The sequence below is a fragment of the Chiloscyllium plagiosum genome, unplaced genomic scaffold (genome assembly GCF_037043375.1).
Source record: "Chiloscyllium plagiosum isolate Xiang-an unplaced genomic scaffold, Cpla_swu_hap1 HiC_scaffold_26, whole genome shotgun sequence".
Classification (NCBI taxonomy): domain Eukaryota; kingdom Metazoa; phylum Chordata; class Chondrichthyes; order Orectolobiformes; family Hemiscylliidae; genus Chiloscyllium; species Chiloscyllium plagiosum.
This window is the reverse complement of record NW_028270164.1, coordinates 31,560,233-31,573,573: the sequence shown is the minus strand read 5'-3', so window position 1 is coordinate 31,573,573 and position 13,341 is coordinate 31,560,233. Positions and strand designations below refer to the sequence as shown.

Below are 13,341 nucleotides of genomic sequence, written 5' to 3'. Positions count from 1 at the left end.
TGAACAACACATTTAACAAGCAGAACATGATAGGCAAAGCCCATGTTTACTGCCTCCCAAGTTTTCAAGTGAGTTGCATTTTGTGTTGTAAATGTATGAACAGCAGAAATAGGCCACTAGGCTCCCAGGGTCTTCTCTACCATTTAATAACCTCAAATCCAGATCCACACTATCCCAGATAACCTCTCTTAACAAGAAGCTATCCATTTCTGTCTTTAAAATATTCAAGGATGCCTCTTCTAACACTTTCTCAGGAAGACTGTTCCACAGATTTGTGAAACTGGGAGAAGAAATTTCATCTCATGTCTGATTTTTAACCAGTGACCCTAGTTCTTGATTTTCCATTAAGAGGAAACATCATCTTGACATTCAACTCGTCAAAGACCCCTCAGGATCTATTGTCTTAATCAAGTCACGTCTTTTTCTTCTAAATTCCAGTAGATGTAAGCATAGCCTGTCCAGTATTTCCTCATAACATAATGTAGCCATTCCCGGTATTAGACTAGCAAACCTTCTCTGAACTGCTTCCAAAACATTTATATCCCCCCTTAAATAGGTTGACCAATACAGTACACAATAGTTAGATGTGGTCTCTCAATGATCTGTATAGACATCTCTACCTTTTTTATTCAAGATTCGGAGATGCCGGTGTTGGACTGGGGTGTACAAAGTTAAAAATCACACAACACCAGGTTATAGTCCAACAGGTTTAATTGGAAGCACACTGGCTTTCAATCACCTGATGAAGGAGCGTCGCTCCGAAAGCTAGTGTGCTTCCAATTAAACCTGTTGGACTATAACCTGGTGTTGTGTGATTTTTAACTTTTTTATTCAACGCACTCCACAATAAATGATAATATTGTATGAGGTTTCACATATTCATGCACACTCGCCTTATGCAATTCATATACCAGGACATTAAGCTATCTCTGCATAGCAAAGTTCTGCAATCTCTCACCATTTAGACAAAATGCTTTTTATTCTTTCTGCCAAAGCAGAAGTACATTCATTTTTTCCCCCATGTTATATTCTATTTGCCCACTACTTAAACGTATATCTTTTCGTAGCCTCCTTATGTCCTCTTTGTAACTTACTTTTCAACCTGTCTTCTTGATATCAACAAATGTAGCAACTATATCTTCAATCTCTTCATCCAAGTCATTGAAATAAATTGGAATCAGTAAAGATCCCAGCACCACTTTCTGTGGCACAACACTCATTATAATGTGTCAATCTGAAAATGACCCATTTTTGCCTTCCCTCTACTTCCTGATATCCAGCCAATCCTCTATCCATGCCAACATGCTACCCTCTACACCACGAGCTTCTACTTTCTGTGGCACCTTATCAAATTATTTTTTTAAATTGAAGTACACTATATACCCAAGTCACCCTTACACTGAATGTGTTACTTCCTCAAAGACGCTGATAGATTGGTTAAAGATGATTTACCTTTCACAAAACCATACTAACTCTGCTGGATTACATTGAACTTACCTAAGTGCCTCGCTATAATGTCTTTAGTTAAAGTTTCTAACATTTTCCATATGGCAGCTATCAAAACAAACTGGTCTGTAACTTACTGTTTTCTGTCTCCTCCCCTTCTGAATAAAATAATCACATTTGGTGTATTCCAGTCTAATGGAACCTTCCCCAAATCAAAAAAGTTTTGGAAAATAAACTTTGCTTGACCATTTCCTGGAGTTTGGATCAAAATAACACTCATCTCCAATCATTCAATACAGCAGAAGTTAACACTATCTTTAGCACTTACAGAACTAATATCCAAAACGGTTCAACCAAAAAACAGATTTTTGTTGTTGTTTTTTTCTTCTCCTGAGTAGCGACTGAAGAATAACCTCAATTTCTCATGAATGCATGTAATCCTAGAGATTTTACAATCCATGCAATGGTGTGGAAAATAATTGAACAGCTGCTTCTATTCCTATAGAGAAACATAAGTCATCGCTCTGACTCTCAAGCTACCTGTGACTGACAAGAGGCAACGCAGTGATACACTGCCTGCTTACATTTCTTGGTTATCGTGATGTAAGTATAGCATTTGAAATTGCTGAAAAACTAAAACCAGACTGAGTTTAAGAGGGTTAAGTACAAAGATGCAGGGTGATTGAATCAAATGAAGAATTTTACATAAAAACATTGATTATGCCAGAATTATTTATACACTTTACCTTCATTAGGAATGCTTTAAATATCCTCTTGAATTAAGCTGATTTGAATGCAAAGATTATGAGCTAGGTTACATTATGCAATCCCTCAAGTTTGCTTAATTATTGAAAAGATCATAGCTGATCTTCTACCTCATCTCCCCTTTGCTGCCTTTTTGCAGAATCTTTACTTGGCAAAAATCTACTGAATGCAATCTTTAAAATGTTCAATACATTATCCACAATTTTGATTACATTAAAGAATTTATTCTCCCATTGAAAAGCAGTATTATGGTACGTGTTAAACTGAATTTTGTGGATCTTTCATATTTTCCTTAGCTGTTTACATTTTTTGTAGCTAGTAATTTACAGCAAGAATACGTTCCCCTTTGTGATTATCCTTCAACTCACCAGCTATTTCTGCCAAATACTCATACATTTCAGACAACATGAGCATTATGATTTTGCGTTCTTCAGCTTGGCAATACTAGAAAAAAAAAGTTGATAAATGAAATTAAAGTATTAATAAAAATAACGCTTGAAATGTAACATAAATCCAAAACTAAGAAATGCTAAACTAATTAATGAAATATTTTGTATTTTATCAAGCATATATTGGTGTGATTACAGTCACAAATTACTTAATCTAGCCTATCTTTTTTCAGAAACAAATAAAGTAATGCATAATGCCTCAGTTTCATTTTATACTGCAAATACCGTTTTACCAGTTATTCCATCTGGTATTATGCGCTACACATTGAGTACAGAACAGTGACCTCTAGTGTGTTATTAATGCATTGGAAAACCTCTGTGTGTGGATGTTCAGATCTTTGGACAACCTAAAAACTGAATGAACTGCGGATGCTGTAAATCAGAAACCAAAACAGAAGAGAAGATTCTGAGGGAGAGTCACCCGACTCAAAACGTTAACTCTGATTTCTCTCTGCAGATACTGCCAGACCTGCTGAGTTTTTCCAGCAATTTCAGTTTTGGCTTCACATTTTTGATCATGTAGGTACACAGTACAAGTCAACATACACATATCATTGATATCTGGTCAGCAGTAGAGCATTGTGGGTCTAGTGGATCTGTGAAATGGATAACTAAGCCTTCAATTTAGATTAATGATGATCTGAATTTGCCACATAATACTGCAACTGCCAACCACTGATAGGGTGTCATAATCACTTAAAATACATTGCTTATTCATTCAAACGCTTTCATGATTTTAGGTTTTTAGCTTTAAACTGTCTAATAGACTTCATTTACTACAAGATAATTTGAACAACAATAGAACAAAGTTGTCAAAGTAGAATCTGTCTATAAAGAGTCTCATGGCAAACTGTTAGTTCCCCTTCCTCCAGGTGGACGTTTGGGTTCAGGCCCACCTGTTCCAGAGGTGGCCATAACATTTCCAAACAGACTGATTAATAATCTTATTTGACATATATACTAGTTCTACGACTGTTCAGAAAACACTCGATATACAACATTAGTTTTGCTAATAAGCTAACTGCTCTTTCTGAAAAAGAAACTATTCCTGTGCTAAGGAAGAAAACAGATTTCCACAAGGATCACTGTTGAGAAATTCTACAACTGATTTATCACCTACAGGCACTTTTTAATAGTTATTTTTGGCAACAATTAGATCCAGGAAAAAAATTGGCATTTATAAATCCAAAAATAAGATTTATTTTGATACAGTGAAACATATAGGAGTTGACTGGAGACAGAACTTTGCTCGATTACATAAAAAGATCTATGCACTTCCACTATACCTTCTCAATATTGCCAATGCCTCCTAATATTGTGAAGGAGTGGAGTGAATATCAAACTTAGATTTCTGTGAATTTTATAACATTCTCCACTTTAAAATTTACCATCTAAGTGTTAACTATAACTGGGAAGAAAACAGTTACTCACTGCGTCAGTTTTCCCATTGCAATCCACTGGCAGCATCTTAACTAAAACGAAAGAAAACCATAGATTATATTATATATATTATATATTATATATATTATATTATATATTATATATATTATATAGAATCACGAGATAATTAAATACAACTATCTGATATGCCAAGCTAATGCTACAAATGGTGTTTCAACTGAATCCATATAGTGAGTGAGAGCTGTTGAGAAGTACTGTCCCTATCACTTGACTAGAGGTCTGGACCCAAGTCCCATTTGTCCCTTAGATATTTCATAATGTGTCTGCACAGATTAATTACAAATACATATTAAAGCAGTAAGATTGCAGTCAAGTGGCAAAATGGTACTGTCCTTACTTGTGGGGTAGGATATCGGAGTTTGAGCTTCATTATGTGATATGGTGGCCACAGAAGTATGGTATAAAACACATTCAAATGCAATGATTAAAAAAAAAATTGTAAGAACCAGTTTCCATAAGATTGGTGCAGGTCTTTAGAAGGGAGTAGTCAGCACTTATGCTGTATTGGGTAATGCAGCCAACATTGTCCAATTGCAGAATCACATTTAATGTTGCAATTTTTACATGTGCAAATTGGTCAGTATGGTCAGTGCCTTGCTTGTTGTGTACAGCCAAAGTGACTTGCCGTCTGATATGATCAACCAGTAATAGCATGTATGGCCTACACATCTGGCATAATATCAGTGCTGAAATGCATATACCACAATGTGCCAAAACCACTCATATCTTTACATTTGATGACAGCATCCTGTTAAGTGAGCACACCACTCGTGTTTCTACTGCACTGCAGCAATGTGAAGCAGTTAGCTTCACCTGTTGTTCACATTTTTGACCAGACTGGTAACAGGGTTACTAGTTCACACCATGTTCTATGCTGCACTTAGTTTTAAATACATAGATTTTTTTTAACCTCTTATTAAAAAGTTCATCCATGGGGTGTGGCTGTCATTGGCTGGACAAGCACTTATTGCTCAGCGCTAATTGCTCTTGAACTTAATGGCTTGGTACGCCACTTCAGACAGCAATTCAGAGTCAGCCATTTTACTATGGGTCTACAGTCACATGTAGCTACACAAGATAAGGATGGCACACTTCTTCCCCTAAAAGGACATTAGACATTTAGATAGGAGACATTAATTAAACATTTGATCAATCTATGCTGCTGTATTGTTTCAATAGATAACCACACCATAAACACTACCTATGTAAAGCACAATTGCACGATTAACTCACTTAAACAGATATGGCTTGGCAACCTAATTAACTCTCTCTCCAAACATATGATAAATCTTTCTGACCACGCATTATCTGAAAGTGATGTGTTTGCCCTTGTACCTGATTTCGCCTGAGGTGTCAGAAGGTTCTGAAGAAGGGTCACTAGACCTGAAACATTAACCATGCTTTCTCTCCACAGATGGTACCTGCAGAGTTTTTCTTGCAATTTCTGTTTGTATTTCTGATTTCCAATATCTGCAGTTCTTTAATTTTCTGCTTTGGTGTGAGTTCATCCCAAAACGATAGGCAGAGATGTTTGCTGAATTTGAACTTCTCTACTTCCAGCTAGCCCACCACAGACCAGTTTCCATTCAAGACAGCAAATCTTTGAAGGCATGCCAAGCTGATCGACCCACGCATATTGCAAGTTTCCAAATAATAAATCAATTTTCACATTCATTGTGAGAGTTTGATAGCATTGCAAGACCTCAAGACAAATATGGACATACAATCAGTAAACCCCAACAAAGAGACCAGGATAGTCATCCTTAACAAGTCATCTATGTCAACAAAATACAACAATATAATGTTGCTGAGCAGAGGCTAATAGCCAAGTTTGGTACCCATGAGGATGGCCACAATCAGGATCTTGGGCTCATCTCACACTACAGGTGACCCCACTACACTATACACACAATCACACCCACACAGATCCTCTCTCAATCGCATGCTGTCTCTCAGACACACACTCATGTGCACAACCTCTCAGAGGCATATACTCCATCACACTCTAACACACTTTACCAAGCAAGCACACATGCATAATCTCTCCCACACAACACACACACATACACATATCAGTCTATGAGATGAATTTTCATTTGCAGATACATTCGATTTTGCTCAAAATGCACAGAATCTGTAGGCAGTCAGTCCATGTTACATTTTGTGGGTGGCACAGTGGCTAGCACTGCTGCCTCACAGCGCCAGAGACCCGGGTTCAATTCCCGCCTCAAGCGACTCTCTGTGTGGAGTTTGCACATTCTCCCCGTGTCTGCGTAGGTTTCCTCCGGGTGCTCCGGTTTCCTCCCACAGTCCAAAAATGTGCAGTTTAGGTGAATTGGCCATGCTGAATTGCCCGCAGTGTTAGGTGAAGGGGTAAATGTAGGAGAATGGGTCTGGGTGGGTTACGCTTCGGCGGGTTGGTGTGGACCTTTTGGGCCAAAGGGCCTGTTTCCACACTGTAAGTAATCTAATCTAATCTAATTTTATAAATTCCCACTTTGGAAATAGAAGCAGCCTGTCTCAAGGTTGCGATACAGACAGACTCTCACCTCACACCTTTAATGCACCTTGCGAGCTGAGATCTCACTTTTTTAATATAAAATATTAAGTTATCTTGGGACTGTTACTTGAAATAAGTCCTGGAATTTACATACGAATTAATCGAAAACTGCTTCCCCGTTCTAAGTAATTAAAAACTTAACAGCAATCTAAGTTTATTCAATGCATCGCATCAGTTGAATGACACTTTGATCTTTTACTATAAATTGTGTCCTATAATCGAGCCCCACTAGCTACATGACGAAGGAGCAGCGCTCTGAAAGCTTGTGCTTCCAAAGAAACCTGTTGGACTATAGCTTGGGAGTAGTGTGATTTTTAACAAAATGCACACCATTTTTTATGACAAGTCCAAATATGGATCTTCTGCTCAGCATGAAGGGACAGCCTGACTCAAAAGCAAGCTAAAAGAAAAACTGTTGTACTTATGTAAGAGCAAGAACCTGCCAGGCAACATACAATAGGGTAATTCTTCAAGGCTAATTGCTCCTTTGTGTGCACGGACACACAATATTGATGCCTCTTTACTTTATCTTACCTACAACTAGTTCTGCACAACATTAATTGGGCTATGCAGTTAATAAATTGCTTCAACCAATATTGAGCATGTTCTCCACTTGCATAGTGAAGGAGTCCTTGACATTTGTGAAGACCAGATAGGACTTGTAGACTGATAATGCAGTGTCCATGTGCTCATTTGACATTGCTAGTCTATTCATCATGTAACACTTGAAGCAACTATAGACATCTACACTGCAATACTATATTATAGTGATCCTGGTTCACCATTATTGTGTGAATCAGTATTAATTGCACTTAAGAACTATACAACTTGTACAGACAGCATATACACCAAATAGTACGTGCAAATATTTTTGTTGGATTCCGAGGGAATCTTGTCTTTGAAGGACCCCTAGTCTTTGCATACTTTGAATATGTCGATGTGTTTGTTATATTTGAATCTGCAGCTGCATATAAGAATTTCCTTACGTATCTTAAGGGGCTCCATCCTGCTCTGAAATTCACACTTGAAAGGAAACAGTGCAATGGACTCCCTTTCCTCAACATACTATTTATTCAGCAGCCACGGTGTCTTCTACGTCTGTTGACCAAAACCTATCCTCACTGGTCCGTATACACTTTGGAATACGTGCAGTTCAATCTGCTACAAGACTGGTCTTATCCAAAACCTGGTAAATATGCCTGAACTATTTGTCTGCCGTGCAAACTTGACATTGAAGTAAAGCACATCAGAGCCATCCTGCAAGATAGTAGCTACCAAAATCAGATTATTTCTCACTATATATCATGCAAACCATTGGAACATCCTGGTCCTGAAAAGCGTCCAATCTACCCAAAGTTAAGGTACCTCAAAAGCTGAACACTTACTATGCAGTAGCAGCAAAAGGGGTGTCAGCCACTAGAAACATAGAGATTTACAGCAAGGACACAGACCCTTCAGTCCAACTTGACCATACCGATCAGATATCCAAACCCAAACTAGTCCCACCTGCCAGCACCCGGCCCATATCCCTTCAACCCTTCCTATTCATATACCCATCTGGATACTTTTTAAATGTTGCAATTGTACTAGTCTCCACCACTTCCTCTGGCAGCTCATTCCATACAAGTACCACCCTCTGGGTGAAAAAGTTGCCCCGTAGGTCTCTTTTATATCTTTCCCCTCTCACCCTAAACCTATACTCTCTAGTCCTGGATTCTCCCACCCCAGGGAAAAGACTTTGTCTATTTATCCTATCCATGCCCCTCATGATTTTATAAACCTCTATAAGGTCACCCCTCAGCCTCAGACACTCCAGGGAAAACAGCCCCAGCCTGTTCAGTCTCTTCCCATAGCTCAAATCCTCCAACCCTGGCAACATCCTTGTAAATCTTTTCTGAACTCTTTCAGGTTTCACAACATCTTTCCAATAGGAAGGAGACCAGAATTGCATGCAATATTCCAACAGTGGCCTAACAAATGTCCTGTACAGCTTCAACATGACCTCCCAACTCCTGTATTCAATACTCTGACCAATAAAGGAAAGCATACCAAACGCCTTCTTCATTATCCTATCTACCTGCGACTCCACTTTCAAGGAGCTATGAACCTGCACTCCAAGGTATCTTTGTTCAGCAACACTCCCTATGACCTTACCATTAAGTGTATAAGTCCTGCTAAGATTTGCTTTCCCAAATTCCAGCACCTCGCATTTATCGGAATTAAACTCGATCTGCCACTTCTCCACCCATTGGCCCATCTGATCAAGATCCTGTTTTAATCTAAGGTAACCTTCTTCTCTGTCCACTATACCTCTAACTTTGATGTCATCTGCAAACTTACTGACTGTACCTCTTAAACTCGCACCCAAATCATTTATGTAAATGACAAAAAGTAGAGGACCCATCATCGGTCCTTGTGGCACTCCACTGGTCACAGGCCTCCAGTCTGAAAAACAAGCCTTCACCACCAACTCTGAAAATCACACAGGTGAGTATATTGTAAAGAGTTCAGTGATGTGATGCCAGGTATGTAGCCCAACAAAGCCAAAGACTGGCAGATCCTACCAAATAGCATGTCCTTTTGGCTGTTCATAACAAGCAAAGTACCGACTAGATAACTGGATAACATTTGCAATTGAACATTTGTTGGATATTCTGATTGTGCAAGGAATTACACTGATAAATAATTTAGGATCATCAGTCAGGCTTGCAATGTCAAGCACTGTGTACTGCAGCTACACATATTATTACAAAAGACCCTGTTCTTTATGGTGTTTAAGTTTGCCCTGATTTGCCTTTCTAAAATGCAACACATCACATTTACTTAAATTAAACTGATCAGATTCTGGGCAGTTATCCACCTTTATGTTACCAATTTTGGTGAATGATACAGTAGTCTTGGAGAAGAACTACAAAAATGATGCCTAACTGCAAAAGACCTCAGCTACTCTTAATGGATTTGATCCAATTAGTTTTCAGCAGGGTAGACTCACCGATATATAAAATAATTATCAGCCTGGATAGCATCCCTATTGATATACTTCAGTTAAACATATTGGACCAGAGCAGGAGAAAGGTGAAATGATCCAAGGGTGAAACAAACTGGATATATGTCAGTTCTTCTACTGAGAGAGAGCTGAGTGCTTCTGGAATACATTGCAGACTAGTGGTTTACACTATCTCTCAACATGCCTTAATGAAGGAGCAGACTGAGGCAGAGATTGCATAATTGCTAAGATAACATAAGGTCTAGGAAGTAATTCAGCCCTTTGAGTCCGAAGGTCACAGCTGATCGCCACCTACCTGCACTATCCTCAGTCCATCAACACCCAAAAATCTATTGATCTCTATTTTGAGTGGCATATTAATGGACAACGCAAGGTCTGTGTGGTCTCCTAACTAGTTTTAATTGCATAAGGGGGCGGGGGGGTTGAAAATGATTTTACTGAACATTTTATCCCCTTTTATCATTCAGTTTTTAGGAGAGGGATTAGGGAATACCTAATTAGTTGTAAAGTCATTGTGGCATATGGCAGGATTAGAGAAAGAGTTGAAATTTCTGGGGATTCAATTTTCTATATTTTATCAATTCCTGAAGCCACTAAATTCTCACATTTCTACTTATGTTTACACCTCAACTGAGTCAAATCATCCCTTGCTGTACAGCAATTTTATTTCTCATGATATTTTTATTTTGTGCTCCAACCAAAAGTTGTAAACAAAGATGAGTTACTTCTAAAACCAATCTATATACATGTACTTACTATTTTCACCTATGTCTTCAGATTCTTCAAGCAACTGTAAGGTTTTGACGCAGATTAACCCCAACAGAATGAGACACAGGACAATTGTAGTAACATAAAGAAACCATGATAAGTAAAACTCAAATTTGTCGAGACGATTCTTGGGTTTTTGCACCCCCTTCTTAGGCAGCCCAGCAGCAGTTCCTCTTATGTAGCGTTCACTTTTCAACAAACTGTCAGACTTTCCTCTGTAACGACTATCAGAATGGAGGCTGCCCAAATTTCTTGAAAATTGATCAGAATACAAGCTGCTAAATCTGCCTGTATGTAGATCTGAACTTAGGCTCTCAGATTTCCCTGCATGTTGATCTGAATACACGCTATCAGATTTCCTTGTGTATGGCTTGGATTTTAGACTCTGATATTTCCTTGCATATTGATCCGAACTCAGGACGTCAGATTTTTCCGTATATGTATCTGGATACAGGCTGTCAGATTTCCTAGTGTATGGATCCGAATATGAACTGTCAGATTTCTTTGTATATGGATCTGAATTCAGACTCTCCCCAGTGTAGCGATCTGAATACAGTCTGTCAGTTATCCTGCTGTGTGATTCTGAAGTCAGGCCGCCCGATGTCCCTGCATACGGATCTGAACCAAGGCTTCCAGATACCCCTGTATATCGCTCAGAATATGAACTGACAGGTTTTCTGGTATACGGATCTGAACCCAGGCTTCCAGATACCCCTGTATATCGCTCAGAATATGAACTGACAGGTTTTCTGGTATATGGATCTGAAGTCAGGCTGCCAGATATTCCTGTATATCGCTCAGAATATGAACTGACAGGTTTTCTGGTATATGGATCTAAAGTTAGGCTGCCAGATGCCCCTGTATAGCGATCTGAATATGAGCTAACAGATTTCGTGGTATATGGATCTAAAGTCAGACTGCCAGATGCGCCTGTATAGCGATCTGAATATGAGTTGACTGGTTTCCTGGTAAACGAATCCGAATGCAAGCTGCTAGAAGTCCCCGTGTATCGATGCGAGCTCAGACTGTCAGATTCCTCCGCGTCTTCGTCATCCCCTGAATGGAGTCTATTTGTAAGGTATGCAGCCGATGTCCCTGAATAATGTATGGTGGTAGAGTCAGACACAGCGTCGGCCTGCTGGCGGCTGGACTCGGCCCTCACGTTGGAGACAGCGGCTGGCCTCCTCCTTGGCTGCTCTGGGGCTGGGGCGGGGGCCGGGAACTCAACCTCCCGTTGCCGGAGGCTCTGGCGAACCCGCGGCGCCCGGCTGTTCTTTTCCTGTTGATTCTTTTCGGATTGCAGTTGTTGTAACTTTTTCAGGTACACGGACCTGGTGCTGTCGGTGATTGGGCCGGCCGCGAAGCCCAAGGCCTTCAGCTTGCTTCGCAAATCTCTGTCGCTCATTGTCGTCGCCATTTTGAGCTTCGTCACCAGTGCGCAGGCGCAACTCCAGCCCCCCGAGCATGCGTACTCGACAAGACTCAGGATCTGGGCAAGAGGCTCGAGCTCCTAATGAGAGACCTGTATCAAGTATTGAAGGGCATGTTTGGTGAAGTGGTAATGGCCCTGCCTCTAGGCCAGGAGACTCGTGTTCAAGGTCAACCTGCTCCAGAGGTGTGTAATAACATCTCTGAACATCCTCGTTAGGGGAAAATGTGGTGATCTTGGACCAAGCCCCACTCTGCAACTAGATCCCCAGTTTCCTGACCCATAGGCCACAAACAGTGAAAATTGCGAATAATATTTCATCCTCACCAACACTCAACACTGGAGCCCCCTCAGGGGTATGTACTCAGCCTCCTACTGTACTCACTATACCCATGATTGCATTGCCAAATACTAGACTAATGCTATTTACAAGTTCACTAATTACCCCACCATAGTCGGTCGAATCTCAGATGGCAGTGAAACAGACTACAAACGGGAGGTGGAAGATCTGGATAAATGGTGCACTGAGAACAACCAAGCTCTCAATGCCGGCAAAATAAAGGAACTCATTATTGATTATTGGCAGGATGTTACTCATGACCCCCTACACATTAACAGCACAGAGGTGGAATGAGTGGAGAATATCAAGCTCCTGAGAGTGGTCATCTACAACAAGCTTTCTTGGACTCTTCATGTGGATGCTTTGGTTACAAAAGCCCAACAATGTTTCTCCTTCCTCAGGCAGCTGAGGAAATTTGGCATGATGGCAAATATGCCAACTATTTCTAGGTGTGCCATCAAGAACATTCTGTCTGGATGTATCACTACCTGGTATGGCAACTGTATCATTCAAGATTGGAGACGGTTACAGAGAGTGGTGAACTCAGCCCAGATAATCACAAAGGCCAACCTACCATCTATAGAATTCATCTACTAGGCCCGCTGTCAAGGAAAGGCTGCCAGCATTCTCAAAGATCCATCCCACCCTGGCAATGTTTTTCTACAACCTCTACCATCAGGGAGAAGGTACAGAAGCCTGAACACACGCACCAGCTGATCTCAAAACAGTTTCTAACCTACTGTTGTTAGAATACTGAACGGGCTCCCAAACTCTTAACATTCACCTGCACCTGTGTTTTTGTTTTTGCCACTGTTTACCTATTATTTACTTATCTATGCCACTTAACTCTGTGATCTGCCTGTATTGCTCGCAAGACAAAGCTTTCCACTGTGTCTTGGTACACGTGACAATAAATTCAATTCAATAAATCATTGAAGGTGGTATGTGATAGTTTGAGGAAGGCATCTAGAATCCTGTCCCAATGGAGGAATACAATACAAAATCAGGGGATGTTATGCAGGCCCTCCATCTTTAAAGCACTGGTTCAACTTGAACTGAAGGATTATGTTTCATTTTGAGCACTGCATAAAGAACCTTGAAGCCTTTGGCAGTCAG

At 40.1% G+C, this 13,341-nt stretch overlaps 1 protein-coding gene across 2 annotated transcripts in view; it reads right to left on the bottom strand.

Moving 5' to 3' along the window:
• Positions 1-12,016, bottom strand: part of LOC122563213 (uncharacterized) — a 30,739-nt gene extending 18,723 nt beyond the window's left edge. For both annotated transcript variants that reach the window (XM_043716777.2, XM_043716778.2), the window contains exons 1-3: positions 10,445-12,016; positions 4,092-4,132; positions 2,580-2,655 (exon numbers count right to left, since the gene is read on the bottom strand). In XM_043716777.2, the coding sequence (XP_043572712.2) occupies positions 2,580-2,655; positions 4,092-4,132; positions 10,445-11,873 (1,546 nt within the window). In that variant the 5' untranslated portion in view covers positions 11,874-12,016. The remainder of the gene's footprint in view (positions 1-2,579; positions 2,656-4,091; positions 4,133-10,444) is intronic.
• Between the last annotated feature and the right edge of the window lie 1,325 nt (positions 12,017-13,341).